A 26,559-nucleotide genomic window follows, 5' to 3' on the forward strand; every position below is an offset into this window, starting at 1 on the left:
GCGCTCCCTCCTTCCCGCCCGGTGCTCTTGGCCCCAGCGTCCCCTCGGTGTTTTCTCCTCCTTTGCCTAGCGCAGCTGGTGTGCCAGCTCGCAAACTCGAGGCAAAGTAAGACCAAGTCCTCGGTTCTGAGACCTAGGGTTTTTGGCCCGAGTTTACAGCGCTTCTCTGGGAGCCCCAGTGGAATAAAGAGTGGGAACGGTCAGCTCCTTGCAAACCCGAGCGGTTCGTGTCTGTAGTCAAGCTAACGTAAGCATCGATGCGGCCGAGTGGACGCATCCTCGCGTACTCTGCTAGGGTAACCCTTCCCTTACTGAGAGCAGTGTGTTGTGTTTTCCGTGTGTTTGCTGGGAAAGCTCAGGAACCTAGAAGAGAAAACGGATTTTAAGACAGTATTCTTGTAGCGCCTTTTTTTTTTTTTGCTTGCATCCTCATTATCTGATTTGTTTCCAGCTGTCTTGAGAAGAAGGTAGAGATAGTCTCCCGGCAACTTTGGACTGACCAGAGGAGAAATCTTTGCACCTCCCCGGCCGGCTCATCGCTTCACCGCCGTGCATCCAGTGCCGGACTGCGTGGGGATTTGCTGTGCTAGGCAGAGAGTTACCGGGAGATTTCGTTTAGGGCCTCTGAAAGCTGCTGTGTTATCTCCACAGCTTGACTTAAAAGAGGGCACGTGGGTTCTGAAGTACACCTGCCTCTCTCTCTGTTTTTCAGAGTTCACAGTGAGGCCTTGTTTCGGGCTTCATGAGAAGATCCTATGAAAATCTTAGGCTATGCAGCTGATTTTTCTAGTAACCTGTTTAAATTTCTGTAGTATTATGTCCATTACTTTGATTTCAGGGACGGTTTAGATTCCTTGTCAAGAAGGATGCAGCCATGTTTATACTCAAATAACACTAGCTTTCATCGTATTTATTTCGGCTCCTGCAATGTGAGTGGCACTGAGGTGGTCTTTATTGTGCCTCCGCTCACACACACATGCACGCACGCACACACACTTGGTGCACAGAGTATTCTGTCTATATATAGTGTCCCACCTTCACTTATTTGAAACGTTTTAGTGTAGAAAATGACAGTTTAGTAGGAAAGCAAGTACCATGTTGGCTGCCCACAAGTGAATGCTGAAATGTAATGTCTGAGTAGGTTATTTTCGAAGACACAGCGAGGAGTTCACAGTTACGTGGAATCTCCTCCAAGTGGAATATTTTGAAAAAGTAAAGCTCCCTGAATGCTTTTCAGTGGCTTTTAAGTTTGTCGATGTCTTTAGCTCAGTCTTTTTTCATAGTTTCAAGCATTTAAATTTTTATATGCATTGACTTACTTGAACTTACCCAGACCAGGTACTGAGCAAATCCGACCTCATTCAGTCTTTATGACAACCCTGTGGAGGCGGTCCTGACACTCCCCACATTGTACAGTTGAGAAACTGGAAGTACAGAGAAATTGAGTTAGCTTGCCCAGGGTCACACTAACCCTGTAGGGTTTATACCCGGGCAGCCCCGCTGTGAAGCCCTGCTCTGTGCTCTGGTCTCTCACTCTATGTTGTGGTTCCTTTTGTTTAAAATATTACTAGCCTTTAACATTTGAAATAATTTTTATTTCCAGTATCCCAGAAAGGTTCATTTTTATGATATGACAGTTCCAACTCTTTGGAATTTAATAGCCCATTTGGAAAGAGTGAGGGTGGAATGGTTCCTTTTGAGACTGGTTGGTCTTTTGAATCCATCCTTATTTTTGCATCTGCATTAATTCTGTATTAAAGGAGTCTCACTTGTCAGAGAAACAGGCTTAGTTATAATTATTTTCCTTGTCGAAAGCAGTGGCATTCACTTCGCTCCCCATTGCCCCCAGCTCCAAAGCATGAATTGAATGCCTCCCATATAAGATGTTATTAGGAATATTCTTAAATACATATATATATATGTGTGTGTGTGTGTGTGAAGAGGGAAGTTAAAATAATACTAGTGGTTGGTAATTGGTCACTTTATTTTAAAGTTGTTCCATGGCTATTTTTATTGTGCCAGATGCCCCAAGACTCTGGGTTGTTTGAAGGATGAAATAAGCTAACCTATGAGTAAATACTGTTTGACACTACCATGCTGTCTGCACTCCGAATGCAGCTTTCCTTCCAAATGAGATTTGGAGGATGTTACTCAGCTCTCAGTAAGTACTGGTTATGACAAACCTGTTGTAGACCAGTTTGGTATAGAAATATACCTACTAAATGTGTAGTGTTAGATTGCAAAATGTAAATCGTCCAAGAATGTGATCAGGTTCCTTTACAAGAAACCTTTTCCTAAAGTTTTAGAAGAAAGTTGTTAATGAGCCTAAATTAAGTGACCTAGCACAAGTGTGCTCATTATATGCGACATGGGTGCCATTGAGGGGCTGAGTTCAAGTTTTCCTCGTGTGCCTAGTCAGACTTCAGTTATTTTCTTTGAAATTTGCTTTAAGAGATCAACAGAAGAGGCTGGAGGTCTGCTCTCTGCCTAACTCCAATGTAAGAGAACTCTGGAGTTAAGGTTAAGCTAGCTGGCCCTAAGGCACTCAGGTGGCATTTTATTAGTAACCTAGTTATTTCTTGAGTTAACATTCATTAAGTTACAATGAAAACTGGGATTGCTCCTGGGAATGGCTGCAGTGACTTTGGGCACCGTGATGTTGATCCTGATTCTCAGAAACATTAGATGCTAGGTTTTCTTTTGAAGGAAATTCCTCTGAAGGTAAACCCTTCAGTATTTGGATTTGAAATGCCTTGGGAAACTTGTAAATTATAAGTAGCATTGGAAAAGGGTTAGAAGAGCAGATTTTTCTGTGGGGAGATGATTAAATTTAAATCATTTGAGGGTATTGTGGTCAAGAAATAGGCGTATGCGCTGGAGTGTAAGTGAGCCAAAAACAAAGTGTTCCCCTTCAAGAGCTGAGCGTGTGCACAGACGGCATAGACCAGCGTGGCCAGCGATGCTGCTGCATACATTGTTGTTCAGTTGCTCAGTCGTGTCCGACTCTTCTGTGACCCTGTGGCCTGCCAGGCTCCTCTGTCCATGAGATTCTCCAGGCAAGAAGACTGGAGCAGGTTGCCATGCCCTCCTCCAGGGGATCGTCCCAGCCCAGGGATTGAGCCCACATCTCTTGCATCTCCTGCATTGGCAGATGATTCTTTAGCACTGAGCCACCTGTTGTTACTCTGCGAACCATTCCCTTGACACAGAAGTACTTACTGAGTACCCGCTCAGGGTTAAATCATCTCTGGGCCTCGGGGATGGAGCAGTGAGCTAAACAGATTAAGATCCTGCTCCACAGGGCTTATGTTATAATAGGAGGAACAAACAGGAGTTGTGCTAGGTGGAGGACAGTGCAGGGGAGAGAGGGAATGTGTTTGTAGTAGGGTGGGGGTTGTAGTTAAGTGAGCTGGTCAGGGAAACTTGACTGAGAAAGTGGAACTTGAGCCAAGACCTGAGGTAGATGAGGGGCCGGGCAGTGTATACTTCCCGGGGGAGCGCCCAGGCCCTTACGTGCTGGGGAGGAGAGCCGTGGGGTTGGGGGGAGCAGGCTCCACTGAAGGGAGGCTGGGCTGATGCTACAGGTTTTGTGGAGGGTTCAGGTTTTCACTCTGAACGAGGCAGGAAGCAGTAATCAGCTTTCTCTCGGGGTTGACAGTGACCTGGTGTTTTAAAAGCATCTTCAAGCAGAAGCGAGAGCTCTGACGTCCACTGTAGCACCAGCCTTCCCACCAGCTGGGTGTGCCCATGCCCTCGGATGAGTCCTGTCTGCCTCCTTGAGTGTGATGTCACCTCTGTCGTGGGGACACAGGCAGAGACAGCGCTTCTTGAGCACTTGAGTGACTGCTTTTATGTGTATGAACTCGTTGCAGTGACATACCTGTGGTTGGTCAGAAGTGTTACTTGCCCAGCTTTTACAGTGGGGAACACTGGAGTGGCTTGTCTGAGGGCACACTGGGGGTATCTGTTGCACGCGGCGTTGGAGCAAGGAGGTTTGATCAGGACCCTTGCTCTTTAAAGTCACATTCTGAGGGTCCGTGGACAGCTCCCCAGCACCACGGGGAGTAAATTTGCCCAGTGTCTGAACAGTAAGCACGACTGACTTTGGGCACGAGATTTGTGCTGGGCCTTACGAGCTGTGCGTGTTAACTGTGTGGTCCTCGCCGTGTGCTCGGAGGTAGGTACTGTTCTTTCTCACAAGCTCATGCTCAGTAAGGCCACGCAGCTAGTCAGTAGTGGGACCGGGACTTGAACCTCTGGAGACTTCACCACCCAGCTGTCCGTTTTCTGGGGCGTTCTTAGAGGGTCTTTAGATTGAGTTCTAGCTTACTGAGTAGAATTTTGTACTTTGGGCACTTAGATTTTTATATTCCTGAAAATCATTCTCAACCTTCATAAAGGTCCTCCCTGCCTATCTCTCTATCTTGATTTAGCCTAGTTCTATTTATCCCACACTTTCCCCCTGTAAGTCAAGGTTCAGGAAAATGGACTTATACCCCACCTTCTGGATTGTGGGATGGGAGAGTCTAGGAAAGGGAGACGGTTACCTGTATGAGGTTGTAGCCTATACAACGAACACAGTTGAAATGCCTTTGTATCTTCACCTTAAATCTGTGATGTCCCCCCGCCTCCTTGATAGAGCCATGTTGTTGGGTATTTTTTAATATACAAAGATACTACGCTGTCTTTTTCCAAGTCTTTGAGAAATTTTAATGATCCCAGAACACTATTTATCCTGTGTCCTCTTATACTCCGTTAGAGAGGAGTCAGGCCAGACTGAGACCTGACTCAGCTGAACACACAGCTTGCTCTGCAGCTCGATAGTACTTTCTCCTTCCCCATAGTCCACAGTGCCAGAAAAGGGCGTTGGCAGTGTGACACCCCAAACCCCCAGTTCCTGCCGTGTGGTGGCTGTGTGTTCTCCACGCCCCTCACCACTGTGGGCCAGGATCTTTTCAGGTGTCCTCCACTGTGTCGTGCCCCTGCCCCTCCAAGTTTACTGAAGACCGAGACCAGGCTGGGGGACCGTCCGTCGAGCAGCCCGACCTTGCGGTTCCTGAGCCTCCCCACTGTCTCAGCTGTGTGCTCCCAGAATCCTCTGCTGTATTTTTCCATCTCCTGGAATCGGTCCACCTGAGAGCTTAGCTTCCATTAGACCAGTCTCTTCCCCAAGTTTGACACCCTGGCAACATTGATCTTTTTTTCCTTCTTCTAAAATACCCCTTAACCTTTCTGGTAAATGTCATACTCATTCTTCAGGTCAATGTTACTCAGCCTGTTTTTTAATCCAAATAAATACCTTGTTGATAAACTTCTCTCCCCCAAAGTCCCTGCTGAACAAATCGCTTGGGTTTTTCTGTGATCCACAAGATACCTTCCTTGAGTGTTTCAGAATGTTTTAAAGTGATCCGTCAGGGTTCCCATAATGCCCTTACTCAGGTCTTATCGTTGCAGTTCTCCAGTGAGGCATGTGATTCTTTTCCACTGGAAGTTTTCCTTAAGAGAAGCAAGAAATTTTATTTTCTGCTGCCTGACTTAATGCCTACGTTGTGTGTAGGTGATTTTCTTTTAAATGCTAAAAGAGATTGAATAGACCCATTAATTCTTGACTTGCAGGAGTTCTTTGTAGTATATGGTGCAAACATTAAACTTACTATTAAAACATTAAACTTATTAAAAGTATAGGAGTATATAATTTGGAGGACTTGAGCAAATTAATCCATATTGTTCCAACCGGATGTCAGGAGGAGGATCACCTGCTTTTGGTGACCCTGGAGCCTCAGCCTTGAGGATGCGGCTGGTCAGGGTCAGGAGCAGACGGTGTCCGTGGTGGGAGCCCAGGGCGGGATGGCACGGCGATCTCATCACGCTGCCCAGAGAGAGGGGGGCACACGGTGGCTAAGATGCCGCTTACAGGCCCAATATTGGCTCTAGAGATTTAAGTGTGTGTGTGTGTGTGTGTGTGTGTGTGAGATATGTGTGTGTGTGATATATGCGTGTGTGTGTGTTTCCGAATTTCAGGTGGGAAAAGTGATTAGTGTCCTGATGGATGTTATTACTAATATTTTATGGAAAAAGAATGGGCAGGTTCCTTTAGTGTGGAGTGGTATGGGAAATGCTGGTTTAAAAACCACGTTTCTGAGTGACTGTTTAAGAAAGTCAGTGTTAACTTACTGCAAAAACTACTGGTTTGAATTTCCTTTTTTACAAAGTATAATTATGTTAACCTCCCCTACTATGTATTTCCCTTAATACTTTCAGTATGTGAGTTCAACCATTAGAAACAGAGTTAAATCCCTGTTCAGCTCAGTTCTTGCCCTGTACCTTTGAAATAAAATATTTCAGTGGCTAACTTCATGTATCACATCGAGATATATTTTATCATTGCTGTTTTTTTACGACTGAATGCTCCATAAGTAATGTGTCTTTTAAATGTGTTTGATACGTTTATAGGATGGAAGATGCTAATTCTGAAAAGAGTGTTAATGAAGAAAACGGAGAAGTCTCGGAAGACCAGTCTCAAAATAAGCACAGTCGTCACAAGAAAAAGAAGCATAAACACAGAAGCAAACACAAGAAGCACAAGCATTCCTCGGAAGAAGACAAGGACAGAAAGCATAAGCACAAGCACAAACATAAGAAACACAAAAGGAAGGAGGTCGCCGACGCTTCTGACAAGGAAGGTATGTCTCCAGCAAAAAGAACTAAACTTGATGATTTAGCTCTGCTGGAAGACTTGGAGAAGCAGAGAGCCTTGATTAAAGCTGAACTTGATAACGAGTTAATGGAAGGAAAGGTCCAGTCTGGGATGGGGCTCATATTACAAGGTTATGAGTCCGGCTCTGAAGAAGAGGGGGAGATTCATGAAAAGGCAAGAAATGGAAATAGGTCTAGTACTAGATCTTCAAGTACGAAGGGCAAACTTGAACTTGTGGACAATAAAAATAGTACAAAAAAGCGAAGCAAAAGCAGATCCAAAGAACGGACTAGACACAGGTCTGATAAAAAGAAGAGTAAGGGAGGTGTTGAAATAGTTAAAGAGAAGGCAACAAGGAGCAAGTCAAAGGAGAGGAAAAAGTCAAAAAGCCCCTCCAAAAGAAGTAAGTCCCAAGATGAAGCCAGAAAGTCGAAGTCGCCCACCCTCAGACGGCGCTCTCAAGAGAAAGTTGGGAAGGCCAGATCTCCTGTCGACGACAAGGCTAAAGTCGAAGACAAAAGTAAGGCAAAGGACAGGAAGAAATCCCCTGTTATAAACGAAAGTAGAAGTCGTGATCGAGGCAAGAAATCTAGATCCCCAGTCGACTTGAGAGGCAAATCCAAAGACAGACGGTCACGGTCCAAAGAGAGGAAATCGAAACGGCCTGAAGCCGACAAAGAGAAGAAGCCGGTCAAGTCTCCCTCTAAAGACGCTTCCTCTGGGAAGGAAAACAGGTCACCCAGCAGAAGACCTGGTCGCAGTCCCAAAAGAAGAAGTCTGTCTCCGAAACAGCGGGACAAGTCCAGAAGGAGTCGATCCCCACTCGTGAATGACAGGAGGTCTAAACAGAGCAAGTCACCTTCTCGAACCCTGTCGCCTGGCAGGAGAGCCAAGAGCCGGTCCTTGGAAAGAAAACGCAGGGAGCCCGAAAGGAGACGCCTCTCTTCTCCAAGGTAACTTGATTTCAGAGTCGTAGTGGTTCCTACCATTGCAGCAGATTTCAGTGGAGAAGCTAAAGCTTGTGGACAATAAAAACAGAGGTGATAAGAGTTTTTAGTGTTCGATACAATCCTGTCCTGTCTGCTGACTGTGTCACTGTTTGCTTCTGTCAGTGTCTTGACTGTAGGTGGCTTTTAAATGTTGAACTTAGTTTTTTTTTAAAGTTCTTAATTTAGTATCTCGTGCAGAATCGCACCTTTAAATCCAAGAAATTTGGTTGATAAGTCTGAGTCTATGCATTTTATGGGAAAGGTGTTAGTTTCTAGAGCAGGGATTGTTTTTTGAATAGTGTGGGCTGGAACTTTTAAAAATGGAGGTATCAGTTTAAGGGTTGTGACCTGTCCATTCTTTTGAATTGGTGTGATTTTGAATCATAACAATATATTTGGAACTGCAGTTGGTTTTCTTGGTCCCCAAAATACAATTGAAAATGGGAAATTTTTTTGTTATTAACTCATATACCTGTAGTCTTATTGTAAAATGATTTTTTTTAATCAGTCGTAATAAAAATCATTCATATTTACATAATACATTTGATCCACGAATTCTTGGCTCATAATTTCATGAATTCCTAGCCATCTACTGTGTATAGGTATAAATATGAATTGATGTTGAAGTTTAAATTATCCTGTGTGTTGAGAAGCTTCAAGAATGCAATTCTCATTAAGAGCTCCTGTTGATTCTTTACTTCTAAATGATGGAATGGTCCCCTGCCTGTAGCTCTACATGGAGACAGTGTTAGTATCTTAACATCTTCTCTTAAGGATCCTATTCTCTTTCAGTTGCTTTCAGTTTGAAAAGGAAATTCTTACGAGTTCTTTAAGGGACTAGAGTTGAATATTTGAAACGAGTTTTTAGTGTTAGTTTACAGAAGAAATGCATGAAATTAAAGAGACGTTTAAATCCTGCAGGAAACCTGTAAACTCACTCTTCCCATCCCTCGTCTGCCGCCACTCCTGAGACAGCAGTTTCTCTTCAGCCCCTTCTCTATGCACATGCTACTTCTTAAAAATAGGGTTCATACCATTCATGTTAGCTGTGGTTTTCTTTTCTCATCAAATACTGAGTGGCAGTATATAAGGGGTGTTTGTTACGTAAGAGCAACATGATACTTCACTTTGTGGATATATCATAATGTATTCAACTTCCTTTGTTGAGACTGATGAAAATTGAGGTTGGTTCCAGTTTTTCACAGTTGTGTGCAGGGATATCCATTGAGTCTGTGTAAAGCTTCTTTTAGGGTAGTTTCATAGAAGTGGAATTACACAGTCTGAGATTACGTATATTTACATTTCAGAAAGACACTGCCATATTTCCTTCCAGATAAGTTATACCAGTATTTACTTCCATGACACGGTGGACTGGCATTTTCTCTTAACTCTTACCTAAAGTTCCGCTCTTCTAAGGTTAATGTTGATTGTAAAGGGGTTTTATTCTTAATTGATTCATTAAAAATAAGGCTCTTGATTGCAAAAAGAAGTGTCGACAATTTAGAAAGAAATCAGTGCTCAAACCAAGGGAATGGAATATTATTCCTTATATGGGCAAGTTTTATCTGAAATGAGAAAAAGATAAACAATATGAATAATCTTTACTAATTCTTCAAATTGTGAGACCAGAGGAAATAAACTTTCTCTTGTGTGTCGACAATTACACCAAAATGTTATTGTTGTCACCTGAATTTTTGTTACAAAACATTATTCTGTGTTTGCAATCTTTAGGTTACTGTGCCCTTTCTTAAAGTGCCTTTACATGTAGGAGAAATTTGCTTATTCTGATTTGATCTATTCTTCTCTGAACCTGTGTCTGGTCCCCTTAAGAACACGACCTCGAGATGACATCCTCAGCAGGCGGGAAAGGTCCAAGGACGCCAGCCCCATCAGCAGGTGGTCTCCAGCTCGCAGACGGGCCAGCAGATCTCCTGTTAGGAGGAGGTCTCGTTCCCCTCTCAGACAGAGCCGGTCTCCCAGAAGAAGAAGCAGGTCTCCTCGGAGAAGGTAAAGCCTCCCCTTTGGCCCATCAGACCGGAGCTTTTGAAGCTCAGTGGGTGGCTTTCCTTAACAGCCGTTTTCTCTGAGAAACTAGCTGTGGTGCCATGCAGTCTTCTGTCCCCAGCGTGCAATATTTCACACACACAGATTGTTGAGTTTGCTTTAAACTTAAATCTGTTCATTAAAACATTTCCGCTGGCCCCTTAAAGACTTTATTTTTAGAACAGTTTTGGATTTATAACAAAATCGAGCTTTTGAAAAGTACGGAGAGTTCCTGTAACATCCGTGCCCCAGCACACTCACAGCTCCCTAACTTCAATTGACCTTTTCTATATATTATATATCTCTCTCTGTTCTCCTCAAACAGGGACAGAGGTCGGAGGAGCAGGTCACGCCTGAGAAGGCGGTCTCGATCACGGGGTGGTCGCAGACGTAGGAGCAGAAGCAAAGTAAAGGAAGACAGATTTAAAGGAAGTCTTTCTGAAGGAATGAAGGTCGAGCAGGAATCTTCATCTGATGACAAGTAAGGATGGAACTTTCCTATAACTTCCTTTTTGCAAATTAGACAAAGATGGTGTGACTTGAAAGTCTTTAATTTCCATCTGTAATTTTGATCACAGCTAGTGATGACTTTGAAGGTTAAGGATCTGTCTTTTGTTTCCAGTCTTTGTGCAGTGAGGTAGGTGAGGAGAAGGAGGAGACGTTGAAGGTTAAGTTGACTTGCTGGGATTCCAAACCAGGACAGGTTAAAAGCAAGGACAGAGTGAGATGGCTTAAGGTTTCTGTTCACTTACTGATGACCCACATTTTCCAGCTTTTATTTTTTTAAATGTATGCAAGTTAACAGTTTTGGACTCTAAGGATGTCTGGAATTAACATGTATGGATGTAACTTTTCCTAAGCCTTGAAGACTTCGATGTTGAGGAGGAAGATGAAGAAGCCTTGATAGAACAGAGAAGAATACAAAGACAGGCCATCGTTCAGGTATTGATTTTAGTAACATTTTGATCAACAGTCCTTAAATAACCACTATTGAAACAAAATTAAGGATTTTTACTTTAACAATTAAGTGTTGGTAGAGCACTTGAATAGGTCATGAAAAAAAGATAGTTTCTTAATAAAATTGAAATAGTTATCTTTTTTGTATACATAGGATTCCCATATAAAGCCCTTTTGTAAGACAAAATTTGGAGTGTGCTTTCTTGGAAGAATTTCCTTTAGCATAAAAATTATATATATTATAGCCTGTTATATGTGAGAAAGATTTTTCTTTAACGCCTAGTAAAAATGGTAGATTTTCTAATACAGACGTGCATGTTTAAATGGAACGTCTCAATAAATTTAAGACTCCTGGAAAGACGAGTGATGCAGGAGTTGGGCGGGAAAGGGTGTCACGTAGGCCTCAAGATGGTGAGCTGTGCAGAAGGCTGCCGGCTCTCCTTGGCTGTCCTGAGAGAGGAGGCCTGCCACGCGGCCCTGCGAGCATGGCTGTCCTCATAAAGTGCCTTCTCTCACCATCATGTGATGGGAGGTGAGGGTGGAGTTGAGAGAACAATTCTGGAAGACACGAAAGATGCTTGGGTGCTGTAAGGAGGAAGCAGACAGGGAAAGGGTAGGTGTAGCAGCCTGTGTGAACTTGCAGCAACCCCAGCATCTCAGAGCAGAGGGCAGAACTGGAATTCCAGAGTACTTGGGGCGTAACTGGAATTCCAGAGGCGACTTTCCTCCCTGGGGCATTGCGGAAACTGGTACTGAGCAGTTACTGGGCACCCCTGAAGACTTGGTTGAATCTTTTTCTGTTCTTACCCAGGTCCACAATCCCTTATCTCCAACCTTTTGGGCCAGATGTGCTTCAGAACTGAGAAATGTGAGTTTTAGAAGGTAATGTGGTGCATACATGTATCTTACTTAGCCCCTGAGTGGGGGCGAGCACAGCACCCCATTATCAGACACTGGGAGCGTTCTGCTGTGAGACACCTCGTGTTCACACTGGGAACACTCAGAGAGTCCCGTCTTGAGGTCAGATTCTGCCGCCTAATGAACGTGCACCAAACGTAGAAAGCCTCCCACGGTTCTGTGGGTCTGGAATCACATATAAGGGATTGTGGATCTGATTCAGCTGAGGCATCAGTACCTTTATTTATTTTTTTTTTAGCATTATTTGACACTCAGGTTTTCAGTGCAGCTCCCCCGATTGGTGACAATGATGCTCTGTGTTGTCGCTACAGAAATACAAGTACCTTGCTGACGACAGCAACCTGTCGGTGCCGTCCGAGCCCAGCAGCCCACAGAGCAGCACCCGCTCCCGCTCCCCGTCTCCTGATGACATCCTGGAGCGCGTGGCTGCCGATGTCAAGGAGTATGAGCGCGAGAACGTCGACACGTTTGAGGCCTCCGTCAAAGCCAAGCATAATCTGATGGCCGTTGAACAGAATAATGGTGAGTGAGTTAGATTTCTGTAACTATGCTTTTCTCCCCCAGGTTGTTAGCTCCGTCACTTCACCCAGAGGTTATTTGCAGCAGGGGAAAGGAAGGGGACAAGGAATGCCGTGTTCAGAATACCCCAGTGAGTGTCCCCGTAACCGCAGCTGGAGCTCACACTCGGTCCACCACACGTGTTCAGTACCTTTGGTTCTGCTTGCTAGAATATTTGAAAGCAAAGCCATGATTAATTTCACCTGGGAAAAATCCAGTTTGTATCTCTGATAAGGTTTCTAAAAAACACATTACTTACACTTGGTAAAATTGACGATTTTTAAATATCTCATGTCTATAGTTCATTGGTTTGAATCAAAATCCAGATATAGGGTTTAACCTTTTGAGGTATGAATTGGCAATTTAAAGAGGAGCTTTCCTGATGGTATATAATTGTTACTTGTGTGTGCTCAGTCATGTCCAACCCTTTGCAACCCCGTGGACTGTAGCCCACCAGGCTCTTCTGTTCATGGGATTCTGCAGGCAAGAATACTGGAGCGAGTGGTCCATTCCTCCTCCAGGGGATCCTCCAAACCCAGAGATCGAATTCCAGTCTCCTGCATTGGCAGGTGGTTTCTTTAACCCCTGAGCCACCTGGCAAGCCCAGTTGTTGCTTAGTTATTATTAGCATAGTTCAATGTTAGTGAAAGTATCAATATTAGGATTTTTAATTTTCTGAAATGCATTCTCAGTAAAAAGTGGATAGCTTTATTTTATCTTGGGTTATGAAGTGATATTAAGTTGGGTTTTAATGAAAAACTGATATATAAGAGGAAAAAGTTTGAATTGCTGTTAGTGATTTTCCATTGGTGTATTATTTGTGTTTCAGTTTGTATCTCTCCATTTTCCAAATACTAATGCTAATTTCCATTCAGGTTCATCTCAGAAGAAGCTGTTGGCACCTGATATGTTTACAGAATCTGATGATATGTTTGCTGCCTATTTTGATGTGAGTATTTTTAGTCATAAGAACAACTGTTAAAATCAGTACATACAGCAAATACATATTTGGGTGGTATGCACATACCTAGCGAGAAAAGAAGAATCAGGGCTTCGTAAAAGTTAAATACAGAATGACTTAAATGTGTAGTTATTTTCTTTTTAAACAGCTCCTTTCTGGGATTTACAGACGTCTGTGTGTGTTGTGGTTAGTGGGGGACCAGGTGACATGAGTAATTTTCAGGCCTTCCACTCAGGGCTTCTGTATTGGGAACCTAGGATTTGGAGCTTAATGGAATTCATTGAAGAACCGGGAATGTTACAAGGACTGGGTTAAGAAATTTTTTCTTTTAAACATTTTATCAGTTTTTTTCCTTGAGAAATGGTCTCAAAAGTAGCAGACCATTTCCATCATAAATTAGGGGACATGAGAAACATGGAAGCTTTGGTGACGGGAAGTGGGGGTGCACGCGTGCAGAGAGCACACAGCAGGGGCATTAAAAGTGGACGGGGGACCAGCAGTGTCCGGGACCCTGCAGACACCACGACCGGCTTCGGCAGCAAGTCGCGTCTCCAGTGTGAGCCACGCGCACGGGAGACGGGTTAGGAGAGGATGACGTGATTCTGAGGCAGCTTCCCTTGCCTGGGTGTGAAGGGTTTTCCGGGTGTCCTGCGAGTGATGAGTAAGGAAAACGTCTTCAGAAGCACCGGGCGCTCCTGTAGTGCAGCCAGTGACGCTCCTTGTGGAGCTGGGGAGAGAGCGGGGTGTCACATGAACAGGGCAGTAGGAGAGATGTGAAGATAACGTGAATTTTTTCCCTGAGCAGTACTGTGATACAGGAGACTCAGGAATCGTGTTTCTGTTGCGTTGCATTTACGTGAGTCATAGTAAGAGTTTATTTAACTTGGCATGAAATCTTCTTGTCAGAGTTTAAAGGAAGTGCTTTAAATGTCTGCCTAAATTGGGGGTAAATAGCTCATGTTACTCCCTTAATTTCAGAGTGCGCGTCTGCGGGCTGCTGGCATTGGGAAAGATTTCAAAGAGAATCCCAACCTCAGGGATAACTGGACTGATGCAGAAGGCTATTACCGTAAGTTCACAGTCCTTCCTCATTTCAGAGTTTATCATAGTGCTTTGTAAAATCATGTGGCTCGAGGCTTCCCACGTGGGGGGACTCTGGAGGTCATATCCCAGTGCCGTCACTTGCGAGTGTGGCACCGCCAGCAGCTGTGTGTGCCTGAGCCGCCGCCCAGAAGCCTCGCAGACTGGAGTGCATCGCGACCCGACGTGCACCTTAAGTCTGTTCAGTTACTTTCAGGCCCCAGGTAATCCTCCCGGGGGGGTGGGCGGTGCCAGTCACGCCGGACTGCAGCGACCACGGCACTGCCTCCTCGGGGTTGGGGGCGTCAGCAGTTGCCGGGTGCTCCCTGAAACTTCTGTAGCGCTTGGAGGCCTGCAGCTTCTGGCGTGCAGTGTGGAGGCAGGGCCTTGGGACTCTGGTGTCCAGGAAGCCACGCACACTGGAGCGATTGGGCGCGTTCCTAACACGCTGTGTTTCCTGCCTTCTGATTTCTGATGTGTCCATTAATGTATCACGGTCAGAATTCTGATGTTTTAGTTTACCTTTTTAGGTGTGAACATAGGTGAAGTCTTGGATAAGCGTTACAACGTGTACGGCTACACGGGTCAAGGTGTGTTCAGTAACGTGGTCCGAGCCAGGGATAACGCGAGGGCCAACCAGGAGGTGGCCGTGAAGATCATCAGGAACAACGAGCTCATGTGAGTTCAGGGAGCTGCGGAACCAGCCCAACACAGGCGTTCACACACAAGCGTGTTTTAAACAGTGACAGCAGTCTGTGTAGGACAGCTTGGGGCTTATGAAACGGCAGAGCAGCTCTTTGTGGGTATTTAATTTACAGTCACGTGTTGTTACATGTGACACCTTGGAACTGTCGACTGATTGTATTCAGTTCGTTTCAGTACCTTCAGTGTGAACTGTCCGCTTAGACCCCCTCCTCTCTGCCCTTGTCTTACGGCTGATCTTGACTGTGACTGTCATAACCCGGAGACCAGAGGTGCAAATTCGAAGGGTCGTGTTGCTTGGCTGTCACCGAGCATATGGCCTGCGAAAGGTGACAACTCAGGTCTAGGAATCCTTCGTGTCTTTTATCTGTTGCCTTTTCTCTCTACGAACAATGAGGTCATTGCCATACTGCTTTAACACAATCTATGCCACACTCTGGAGAAGGCAGTGGCACCCCACTCCAGTACTCTTGCCTGGAAAATCCCGTGGATGGAGGAACCTGGTAGGCTTCTGTCCATGGGGTCGCTAAGAGTCGGACACGAGTGAGCGACCTCACTTTCACTTTTCACTTTCATGCATCGGAGAAGGAAATGTAAACCCACTCCAGTGTTCTTGCCTGGAGAATCCCAGGGACAGGGGTGCCTGGTGGGCTGCTGTCGATGGGGTTGCACAGAGTTGGACACGACTGAAGCTTCTTAGCAACAGCAGCATTCCACACACTGAACTGCATTAAAGTCAACTTAGCATTGGTTTAGAAGCACTAGAAGTGTCTAGATTTATGCTGAGGTCCTGGGCTGCCCTGGGCTTAGAAGGTTAGTTCAATGGAAATCCAGACACTAGCTTTAAAACATGGCTTATTGTCAAATTGTAACTAGAATTTTGGAGGATGATATTTGCATCGAAGCATCTTGAGATAAAATGTGCCAGGTTGATTTCCCTCCAAGCAAGGTGGGTCTGTTGCTCGGTGTTTCTGTTTTGTTCACTGATTATTTTGGAAATTAGCTCCATGAAAACAGTATTTGGCCAAGTGGGAAGTATTGCGTGAATGACGTGGAGACTTGTCCTTCCTCAACAGATTGTTTATTAGTACCTAAAAAAAAACTTAACACATCGCTAAATAAATATATAAAATAAATACACACTATTTACTTTTCCTAAATTCTTGGTGTATCCAGTTTTGACCTAATTTTCTTTTCGTTTCAGGCAAAAAACTGGCTTAAAAGAATTAGAATTCTTAAAAAAACTTAATGACGCTGATCCTGATGACAAGTTTCATTGTTTGCGACTCTTCAGACATTTTTATCACAAACAGCATCTGTGCCTGGTGTTTGAGCCTCTAAGGTACGACGCCTGAACCTGGACATCATGACCCTGGAAACTCGGCTTCCCCGTCTTGCATTCTCAGTTCAGATAAATGCTGTGACCAGTTTTCTGGGTGATTGATGTGGTTTTCCAGTTGGCTCTGGCTTTTGTCTTTTAACTGTTGGTGAAAAGGTAGCTTCTTGGCGGTTGTTACCGTGTGGACGGTAGTTGGCTGTGTGCTGTGTACCACGCGCCCACCTCGTGTGGCCTTGAGCTCAGCCGAGAGTTCCCTGAAAGTTAAATACTACAATGAAAGATTAAGCCAGGATGAACAGGAACGGGAGTCATGGAGTAGGACTATGATTTCAGCCTTCAAATCCATGTCTTCGTGTTCCTGCCCATTCTAGGTCAGTGGGGATTTTACCCCTGCGTATCTTCCCTTCTCTTCATTTTGAAAACTGTTGTGTACACACGGTTCATACGCTCTCGTTTCAGTGTGGCATAATTTATCAGAGATTTGGGCAGTGGGCGGGAGGATTCCTCAACAGTGTTTTCATTGTATTTCATACTCTGAATTGATTTTACTTCATGCTTGAAAATGTTTTTGCTTTTTTAAATTTTCATTTTTACCTCTGATTTTGTTTTTTTTTCTTTCCTACAAGTATGAATTTACGAGAGGTGCTAAAAAAATACGGTAAGGACGTTGGCCTTCACATTAAGGCTGTCCGATCCTACAGTCAGCAGCTGTTCTTGGCTCTGAAACTCCTTAAAAGATGCAATATCCTCCATGCAGATATCAAGCCAGACAATATCCTGGTAAGTCAGTGATCAGACGGCCTTGTTCATCTGTACAGCTCCTTCTGTAACGTGATTACCACTGTCTTGTAGAAATTACATCTTCCAAGAGTCATTCCGTGTATTAATTACCCATTACAAATGACTTCACCAGTTTTTCACTCTTTGGAAATTGGGCCATGAAGTGTTATAGTGAAATATATGAAGAGAGAGGAAGTAGGCTGCTGTCCCGGCCTCCTCCGGTTGATGGATGGGTCTCGAGCCCACCAGACCCTGAGAGTCCTTGGGTGCGCGATGACGGGCTTCCTCTCTGCCTGAGCAGCAGTGCTGCAGGTTGGGCCTGCTGTGTAAGGCGTGCTCACCAAAGTGAGGCAGTCCTTTGTTCTCTAGCTTCATGGCGTGAGGGACATTTAAGGGAGTCACCCCCTCTGAAGTGGACGCGTGGAGTTGAGTTTAGGGTGCCCAGGAATGATCTTCGTCCTTTGTTCTTTACTGGGGAAGCCCAGGCGTGGTTGGGCCTGGTGTGGAAGGCGTGCCTCTCCCAGCGCGTGGCTGCTGCTGTGGAGGTCAGGTTTCCCAGTGTGTGTGTTTCTGAAGCCTCATCCCAGTGGGGTGCTTGGTCTGCACACACCCCTTGCGTCCCCAGCCTTTCCTCAGCCCTGGTCATGCTGTCAAGAGCCGAGGGCGTGTTCACGGGTGGGGAATCTGCCCGTAGCACGTTCCACGTGTTTAAAGAAAGATCCCTTTAAAGTGTGTTTCAAACTCCTTATCACTTAACATTTGGTTCAGATTTCCGTTGTTCTTTTTAAATATCTTAGACCATTTCCTTCCAGACTCCCACATTATCGAGGCTTTCCATTTTGTTAAGTTTGGTCTGAGTTTATAAGGTACTGCATTTCTAAGGTAACTTGGGGTTTGAGGCGATGAGTGTTCTCAGTGAAATGGTAGGCACAGTATGAGTTGTAGTCTTGCCTGATCAACTTCATAATTGACTTTTACCCCAGTTTTCTTCTCTTTTTTTGAATTACAAAATACACCATCCATACCAGAGAATGTATCAACTACGTGCCGGTCAGAAGTAATCACACAGTGAACAGCATCTCTGTAACCACTTTGAGGTTAAATAATGACATTTGCCATTGTCTCAGAACCACTTGTCTTTAAACCTTCATTCATCTTTGAGTTAGTGCTTAACTAGTATAGGTTTTCACGTGGATTTCAGACAGTTTGGCATTCTTCCTAAGAAAGGAGGAAATAAATATCAGAGACCAAGTGGAGCTGCTTGTTAACGAAAACCCCAAGCTTTTAGCCCAGCATTTCAACTGTCAGTCTGACAGAGTAGTGTGCTAGGCTCCCTGAGGGCCAGCGGATGAGGGCTGCCCGGGTGTAGGTCCCCAGCTGCTGGTAAAGACCCTCCATCCACCCAGCATCCCCTGAAAGTGGCCCTGGGGTTTTTGTCTGTGATTGTTGAAACTGCATCCTTAAGTAGCTGAATGCAGTTTATGTGTAAGAACGTTGAAACACTTTGCGTTTGAAGATCTCTTTTTTCCCGATTTCTCCAGGTGGAGCCTGGTGCTTGACCGTTGCTGTTGCTCTCTTAGTTCTGTGGACGTCACCTGTAGTGGCCAGTCCACCATAGCCTGGGAATGGCCCGGGGGTGTTTGTTTAAAGTGCTGGGTTTCTGTGGGGTGGGACCAAGAGGCCAAGTTCAAGTCCCAACTCGGAATTTGTGTGTGTCTCTTTTGAAGGGGGGAAGGGACTCTGGAATGTGACTTATCTCCACTTGTTAACCCCGAGCATGCTTCTGACTCACGATGGCAGCAGGCATGGGAGCACCTCCAGCCTTTCTCAGCAGATGTCACTGTTACTGTGTATGTGGAAGTATTTGCAAAGGGAAGGAAACCGATGACTAATAGAGTGCTCATGTTTATCAGTTTTGCCAGATATATTTAACATTTTCTTGACTAATACTTTCTTTATACTTAAGGGATTTAATTTTTTTCAAGACATAAGTGCTAAGTTTGGGATGGTCTAACAGCTTCAGATGAAGAATGTTTCTATTCTGTTTTTGTCCAATTTAATCTGAATCCTTCTGCTTTCATTGCCATCATAATTTTCTGGCAAACGAAAGTTAAGTCCGATCTCTTTTCAATGACCGTCTTCATGTTCCTTTAAGTAATAACTTGACTGTGTTCGGGTTTTCTGGGGGGTTTTAGAAGATCCTTGGCTTCAGTGCTTTCTCTCACTACTCCAACCTTTTCTAAATAGCATTGGTTAGAATCAAATTCACTTGGTATTATCCCTTATTTCCTCGTTAAAGAAAGTTCTTTAATTAGAATACTATAGCTCTTAATTATTCATAATTAAGAAATTGAATTATAATTAGGAAAGGAATTTTTAAATGAGTGACTTTTGTTCTCAGTATTGGAAATAACTTCTCAAAGCCAATTATTTTTATGATTATGTCTTTATTCCTGGCCTGAGTCAAACTTCCCCGATAAAATGTTTTGCAGGTTAATGAATCAAAAACTATATTAAAGCTCTGCGACTTTGGGTCAGCCTCACATGTTGCAGATAACGACATAACGCCTTACCTTGTCAGTAGGTTTTACCGCGCTCCTGAGATCAGTAAGTTTCCTCCAGAGCTCCTTGACCTGGGCCGTCATGGGCGGGGGGAGCCCCCGGTTCACTGGGCACCGTTTCCTGCTGCACTTGAGCAGCCGCTCGAGTCATTGCCAAGGAAGGCAGCCCTGCGTCCTCCTCAGGTGGGGTGATGGTAGTTAGCTGTGGCAGAAGTCACAAACGGGCATGGAAGGCCTCAGATTTAGAAGACTGCCGCATTACTCCGGCCTGGTCGTCACGTCCTGTTCACGGCTTGTCTGGGACCTGTGCGGTTTTCTCCTCTTTCGCTTTGGCGGAGGCCAGTCAGCCCCTCCACAAAAGGGGAAATGAAGAGATAGAAGAAACACCTGCGTTTCTTGCCTCTTCAATTCCTCCCCAGGGCCTCATTTGTTAAGGTTTTTAAGAGTCCTTGTTAAGAATTGGTGGGAAGGCACATGAGACTCATGCTGAAGTGTGAATATTGAGGTAATGGTTATATCGTCCCAGTTAAATTAATGCCCCTCTTGATGGAAGTAAATGGAAATAAATAGTAGTTGGTTGATAGTATTCTTGTATATTAAAACTATATTATGTTTTCAGTTATAGGTAAAAGCTATGATTATGGTATAGACATGTGGTCTGTAGGTTGCACCTTATATGAACTCTATACTGGAAAAATTTTATTTCCTGGCAAAACCAATAACCATATGTTGAAGCTCGCCATGGATCTCAAAGGAAAGATGCCAAATAAGGTAGGATGTTTGGGTGAGCTTGTTTTTACGGTTTTAGCCCTATCATCCTGTAGATTTGTGGGTGGCTGACGCTCACCCTGGTGAGTGTACACCAGTTTCTGAGAGGCAGGTAGCTGGCTACCCTGATTCCTGAGCTCTTTTCAGTTAGTGGGGCTAAGCAGCCAAGAGCTCCCATTTCAGAATGGGAGAATCCCATCTTCCTTTTCCTATCTGAAGGCTGTCCTTGTGCGTTTCTTTCCCCTCCTGAATTAAGCAGCAGGGTGTGTAGGATGGGGCTGCGTTGCAGGGGGAGAGGGCGTGGCTGTTCCCACTTACCATAGCCTTCCCTTGTCCTGCTGACTGCCCCTGGGTGACACACGCCCACCCTGGTGACTGTGCGGAGAGACCCAGATGCTGGTAGGTTAGACGGAGTCAGAGGAAGGACCTGGTCATCGGAGAACCACAGGGGCTATAGGAAGCGGGACTCGAGGGCACTCGGCTTATTAAAGGTTGGACACTGCTGGGCAAAGGAAAAGGTGCCGAGAAAAGCCACATGAAATGACATCTTTTTAGGTTCTATTCAGATTCTCTTCTGTTGAACTTGTTTAGACCAAGACAGAGATTAGTTTTGTTGGTTTTTGCTTTAATGAGGTCTGACCTGGTGTCATTTCAGGGCTGTTACTAGAACATGATGTTTTAAATGTCCTGAGGTTTCTCAACCTGCCAGGAGACAAGGCCCCGCGTGTGTAATGTTCTCCTGTCTAAGGACAGCTGGTTTAAGTCTTTGTTTAGTCTTCAGTTTTGAATAGTGAAAGTACAACTTGATATTGTAATGGGTTTATTTAACTCACTGCCTGGGAAAATTAATTTCATGTTATTAAGTAGTTTTAGGTACAACATTTATATTTTTTCCAAATGTGTTACTTTCTCAAGAGCAAGGAATCTGAGATCATTTTCAAATAAGTAAGCAAACCCAGAGAGACTAAATAGTAATATTTGTGTGACTTATATATTAGGTTATCGGTAGATCAGACTGTTTTGTAAGAGCTCAAAATCCAACTTTTGTTTTATTGCCAGATGATTCGGAAAGGCGTATTTAAAGACCAACATTTTGATCAAAACCTCAACTTCATGTACATAGAAGTTGATAAAGTGACCGAGAGGGTAAGTGTCCTCTAGGTGTGCTACATTAAATGATTGTCTTACAGCTCATGGATGGACTGAGTGTTGGATGGTCTAGGAGCTGTGAATATTTTAAAACACATCTATTCCTGTTCCTGTTGGCCAGTTTCTGAAATAAGACACATCAGGTGATGAAAAGATGTAAAAAAGTTTGCCTAGCATGAGTTTATTTTATCATATTTAGGCCTTTTTCTCTTTCCTTGGATCACTTTCTTGGTCTGGCTTCGCATTCAGCTTCCCTGCTGCTTCCAGATCTAAAAACAAATCTGATCGTGTTAGTCTCCCTGATTAAAAATTCTTCCCTGGCGCCTCTTACCTATAAAATACTGTACTTAATTCCTCAGAGAGCCTGCTGTCCCCCGTGGGGGACGTCCCCCTTCTTGCGACTCCGTGGACCAGCCGCTCCGCGCCTGGCGGTAGGCCGGCCAGTGGGCGTGCGCTGTTGCAGACCCCATGCCTGTGTTCACGCACCAGCTGTAATTTTGAATTCTCATAGAATTCCTGTCTGTTCTTACTCTGATCTTTTTATAAAATTACAGAACCATGTTTAAAAAAGCCATCATGGCTAACTTGGGGTTGACCTTTTTTCATTTACGTTTTTAGGTTATATGTGTCTAGTAATTTATTTAGAGATACACATTTAAAAAATTATTTGTAGGAGAAAGTTACTGTCATGAGCACCATTAATCCAACTAAGGACCTGTTGGCTGACTTGATTGGGTGCCAGCGACTTCCTGAAGACCAACGTAAAAAAGTACACCAGCTGAAGGACTTGTTGGACCAGATCCTAATGTTGGACCCAGCTAAACGGATTAGCATCAACCAGGCCCTGCAGCATGCCTTCATCCAGGAGAAGATTTAAATGAGATGAAGAAGCTCCAAGGGTTTGAGTAATTAAATACAAAGACTGAAGAAATTTCACAGCAGTTTATTAATGTATATAAACTTATAAATATTTCTCCAGCAAATTTGAGGAAGCATGATATATTTGAATTAACACCAAGGGTGATATTTCTTTTAGAAATGGTAGTTAATCTGTTTTGTGTCTTATGTGAAATCTCACTGTAGAACTGTTTTAATCGCCAAGACTGCACAGAATTACAGTGCTAATGTAAATGGTTGCAGTTCACATAAAAGACAAAAGCATCTGTTAAAAAATGAGTAGGAATATGGGTGGTTGATTTATTTTAGCAAACTTGGCTTCATTGTGGTCTTCAGATCAATGGCCAGCGTAAATGCTGTTTATATTCACGTTTTCCTAGGTGTGTGTGTGCAGGCCACAGCAGCATGCCCTGGGCGTAGTCAGTGCCGAAGGGGCCTGTTCCTTCTTGAGCCTGCCTGCAGGGACGGTCTCCTCTTTTAAAGCAGGTTGTGTACAGCATTCAGTACACTGAAGGTAAGCTGAACCATCAACATCACCGGTGTGTAAGATGTTATTTTACTGGAAGAGTTGACAAATGAGGGGCGTTAGCGTTGTGGCAGGATTCCCCGCATGTGTGAGAGCTGATCTTGTTTCTTTTCTGGCATCACAGCTGTGGGTAGGCACAGTTTCTGTTCTGTTCATCACATTGCGATTGGAGGAGAACGCGCTTGATGGGTAGAGCGCCTTCAGTGTACTGTTTCTTAGTAACTTTGGTTTTTTTAAATCAACTTGCTATAGACTTTATACACATTTTGTTAAATACAGTTCCTAGTGACAGAAACAGTGCGTAGTTTCCTTTACTGATAACACATGTTGAGGCCTAATTCTGGAAGTCCTCATATTTAAAAGTTAGATAGACAACATAATGAAATTTTTAACTATTTGTATGTCATTTTGAAAGTGTATGCTTTATGGTAAAAAGTGTTTTTCATTTGTTCATTGTTTTCATTATTTGTGATCATGTTGTCTTTCAATACAGGCATAAACCTTCCACTCTTGAACAAAGCAGCTGCTTTTTAAAAGCGGTAATTGCTTCTTTACCTTCTATTTCTTTTGTAAAATGAAGCTTTTCTTTAAGGATGTGACTTTAAAGTGTTGTCTACTGCATAAAACAGTCGGCCCTCACTTACTGTAAAGTGAAGATTGTTCTGCTGCATGTGGCGTGGACCATGCAGATTTCTGTATGTTCTCAGTATGCATCACTAGATAATAAAGTCTTTTGTGAACAAGGCATTGGTAGCCATTTTTAAAAGTTTCTGTCTGCAGTGCTGGTAAGTCAGGTAAACCACGTAGAATGAAAAGCAACCTTGCGTTTCTTCCTTTGATTCTTTAACTGAAAGAATTACTCGTTAAAGGTGTAAGCTAACCAGAAATGTGTAATTTTATTAATAATTAGGATCCTAATTATTTCATCAAAAAATTCTACCAGTATTGTCAGCTTTCAGTGTAGTGAGGTAGTTCCTGTAGGTCGTGGGGTAGAGTCCAGGATTTAACTAATGTTTCTGCTGTTTTCTCACTTTTCCTTCTGATGGTGCGGAAAGAGAACAGGAGACGGGGCACAGGCCACTCACCGCCTTCTCCAGGGTCTGATTTGCTGAGACACCAGCTGCACCTTCTTAACAAGGTTATTTCTGACAGCATGTGTAGATAAACATTTAGCAACAGTTTAAATCAAAATCATGTCAATCAGTTTGGTTTTGCAACACAAAGGAATTAGTAATTTTTTTTAACATGGTAGCAGAGAATTTCAGAAATGTAATCTTTTCTGTTTGGGTGGTAAAATTAATGCTTGTCTCCCTGAGGAGTGTGGAAAGTAATCACATTTTTAGAGGTTAACATAATATTTTTAAATTGTAAATGGGATTTTTTTATTCACCCAGGCACCTAATTACAACAAGCATGCACATTTTGGTGCATTCAAGAATGGAAAATCAGAGTAGCAGCATCCTTCTGGTGGGTTTTGCTCCATTTAAAGGCATGAAATGACCTGCAGCCAGGAAGGTGCAGATGCTATCCTAGGCCAGCTCTGACTCTGCCCCCCTCTCCTTGTGGTGCAGCCGTGAACCACGTGAACGCCAGGCGTGCTCGTCCTCGGGCGGTGAGGCCTTGTAAGCAAGGCCCACAGGTGCAGCTCTCCCGCCTGAACTAAGCGTAGCAATTTCCCACCAGGCAGCTCTGGCGGTCATACACGTGCTGCACAGTGGGGTGTGTCCTACTGATTGCCACTCAGAATAGTTACATTGGTGTGTTTCTGGTGATTTTTCACGGCTTCGTTTTGTACACTTATTTAAGTAAGTTAACTCCCGCTAGAAAGTTCGTCTTTTGCCTTCACGACTGTTGCGCGTTCTGTAAACAAACAAAGTCGCTTGTTGCCTGTTCTTTGTGTTGTAGGTGCGGCTCAGTGGAAGATGATGGCTCCAGAAGACATGAGCTAAGGTTCTGTCCCATAAAAGAGTTGAGAACAAAGAGCCCTCCGTTTAATTTCTGTCTGGTGGTTCAGTTTTCAGCATGATGATTTAGGGTGCATTGCCCTTTGGTACTGAGAGTAGTGCTCCCGTGCTCATTGTAAAGTGCTCACTCATCACGCTTCCTGCCCCTGCCCCTTCCCTCCCCCGGAGTGAAAAGAGGCGTCAGACCTAGCAGTGTTAGTGGTGTGGACGTGGAGATCCCGCCTAGCACATGGCTGTCAGAATCGGACCAAGAACATCCATCCAGAGGCAGTCTTCCGCCGCAGGGGGTCGTGTCTTGGCGGATCGATGCCCAGGGATAGGAACAAGCCCTCAGCGCTGCTCAGCTCCCGGGGCGCCCACCTCTGCGGCTCACCCGTGGGGTCTGCCTAGCCAGTGCTGTCGAGGTCTTAGAATAGGCCACATACCCAGAGCACAGCCGTGGTCCTCCTCAAGGGGAGCGCGAGGGGTGTTCCCTAGGTCTCTGGTGTTCTGGGCTCAACACTCTCTGTTTGCCTCCATGAGCAGTCTTGACCTTCGCACACGGGGTGGTATTGGATCCCGTGGTCTCTGAGGCAGAGACCCAGAGCTCTGTGAGCCTGCAGGGTGGGGCAGGTGGTGCGCAGTCCCCAGCAGGCGGGCGAGCCCGTGTTGGCCGCTCTGCCATTTCTCTCAGGAAGGTTTTGCTTTATTTCACTTTGTGGCAAAAATGGTATCAAGTGGTTGTGAGACTTGAGGGTCTGTAAGTCCTAGAACGTGACCCACAGAGCATAGTTTTCTCTGTAGCTGGGGGAGTGGTTGAGCCTACACATCTTAGGATCATTCTTCAGGTAGACCTGTTGTCCTCCAAGGTTAAATAAACCTTAAGACCTTCCCAGCATGAGTTCACCCTCAGTTCTTATTAATAGCATCCTTCTCCTTTATTCCCCAATGCCTGTTTCGTTCCACTCTTTTTCGCAGAGTAATTTTTGTGTTTAAAAAGAAAGCCACCTTTTTTAATCACCGTAATTACCACTTTCTTTCCCTAAGACATACCCGGGACATGTCTTTGGTGTGTGGTGGAGGCAGTGAGACGTGCCTTGTCCTTGGGTGCACGCCGCCTCCTCTCCACCTGTAGTTGATCGTGGTTTCATAGTGGAACTCTAGCTAGCTGGGGAGAAAGAGAGTCTCTGCAGCAGGAATCCCGTGTCTTCAGATGCAGGTCAAACCGTTAAGGAATTCCCGGAACTCCCATCTAAATACTGAGACAGGAAGGAAGCCAGACGGCTAACGCACAGTCACTTTGTCAGTTAGGGCAGCGTTAGAAATCGAGCTTCCTGAAGTGTTTTCTTCTTTGTAGCGTCCTAGTTCAGACGTGAGTTTTTACAGCAGTATTCATTACAAATCCATTTGTTTTTTATGTCCGTTAATGTGCACCAATTTGACTTTTAAAATGCTTTCCAGTTACTTTGATAGATTTCATCATCGTGGCATCTTTTTCTCCTTGCACGTGTAGGGTAAGGGACTGTTCTGAAGAATCTTTCCGTTTAGTGATCAAGATACGGAAGCTGACCTCTGAAAACATTCAATATGTATCCTAATTTTCCCAGTGTCCTTTGAGTTGTAACTTGCATTTCAGCAGCAATGTTCCTAATTGACCTACTAGGAAAATGTAATAAACACGCCTCTTGTTA

General features: G+C 44.4%; 1 protein-coding gene across 11 annotated transcripts; it reads left to right on the forward strand.

The window, feature by feature from the left end:
- The first annotated feature begins 177 nt into the window (after positions 1-177).
- PRPF4B (pre-mRNA processing factor 4B) lies at positions 178-26,559 on the forward strand. Of its 11 annotated transcripts, none has more exons than XR_824620.1 (18): positions 178-2,161; positions 6,454-7,650; positions 9,517-9,693; positions 10,055-10,210; positions 10,590-10,671; positions 11,916-12,126; positions 13,038-13,111; positions 14,102-14,192; positions 14,734-14,881; positions 16,110-16,247; positions 16,871-17,024; positions 19,517-19,631; positions 20,205-20,356; positions 21,413-21,499; positions 22,176-22,913; positions 23,419-23,464; positions 23,981-24,063; positions 24,831-26,559. XR_824620.1 is itself a non-coding variant. In XM_010832747.1 (15 exons), the coding sequence occupies exons 1-15, from the start codon at positions 2,145-2,147 to the stop codon at positions 22,377-22,379; spliced, it is 3,003 nt and encodes a 1,000-aa protein (XP_010831049.1). In that variant the 5' UTR covers positions 178-2,144; the 3' UTR covers positions 22,380-26,559. The 11 variants fall into 11 exon arrangements, 1 of the variants encoding a protein (XP_010831049.1); XR_824622.1 differs by having other exon boundaries at positions 22,176-22,453; positions 22,780-22,913; positions 23,988-26,559; XR_824619.1 differs by having other exon boundaries at positions 23,981-26,559.

This window comes from Bison bison, unplaced genomic scaffold (genome assembly GCF_000754665.1).
Source record: "Bison bison bison isolate TAMUID 2011002044 unplaced genomic scaffold, Bison_UMD1.0 scf7180017862188, whole genome shotgun sequence".
Classification (NCBI taxonomy): domain Eukaryota; kingdom Metazoa; phylum Chordata; class Mammalia; order Artiodactyla; family Bovidae; genus Bison; species Bison bison.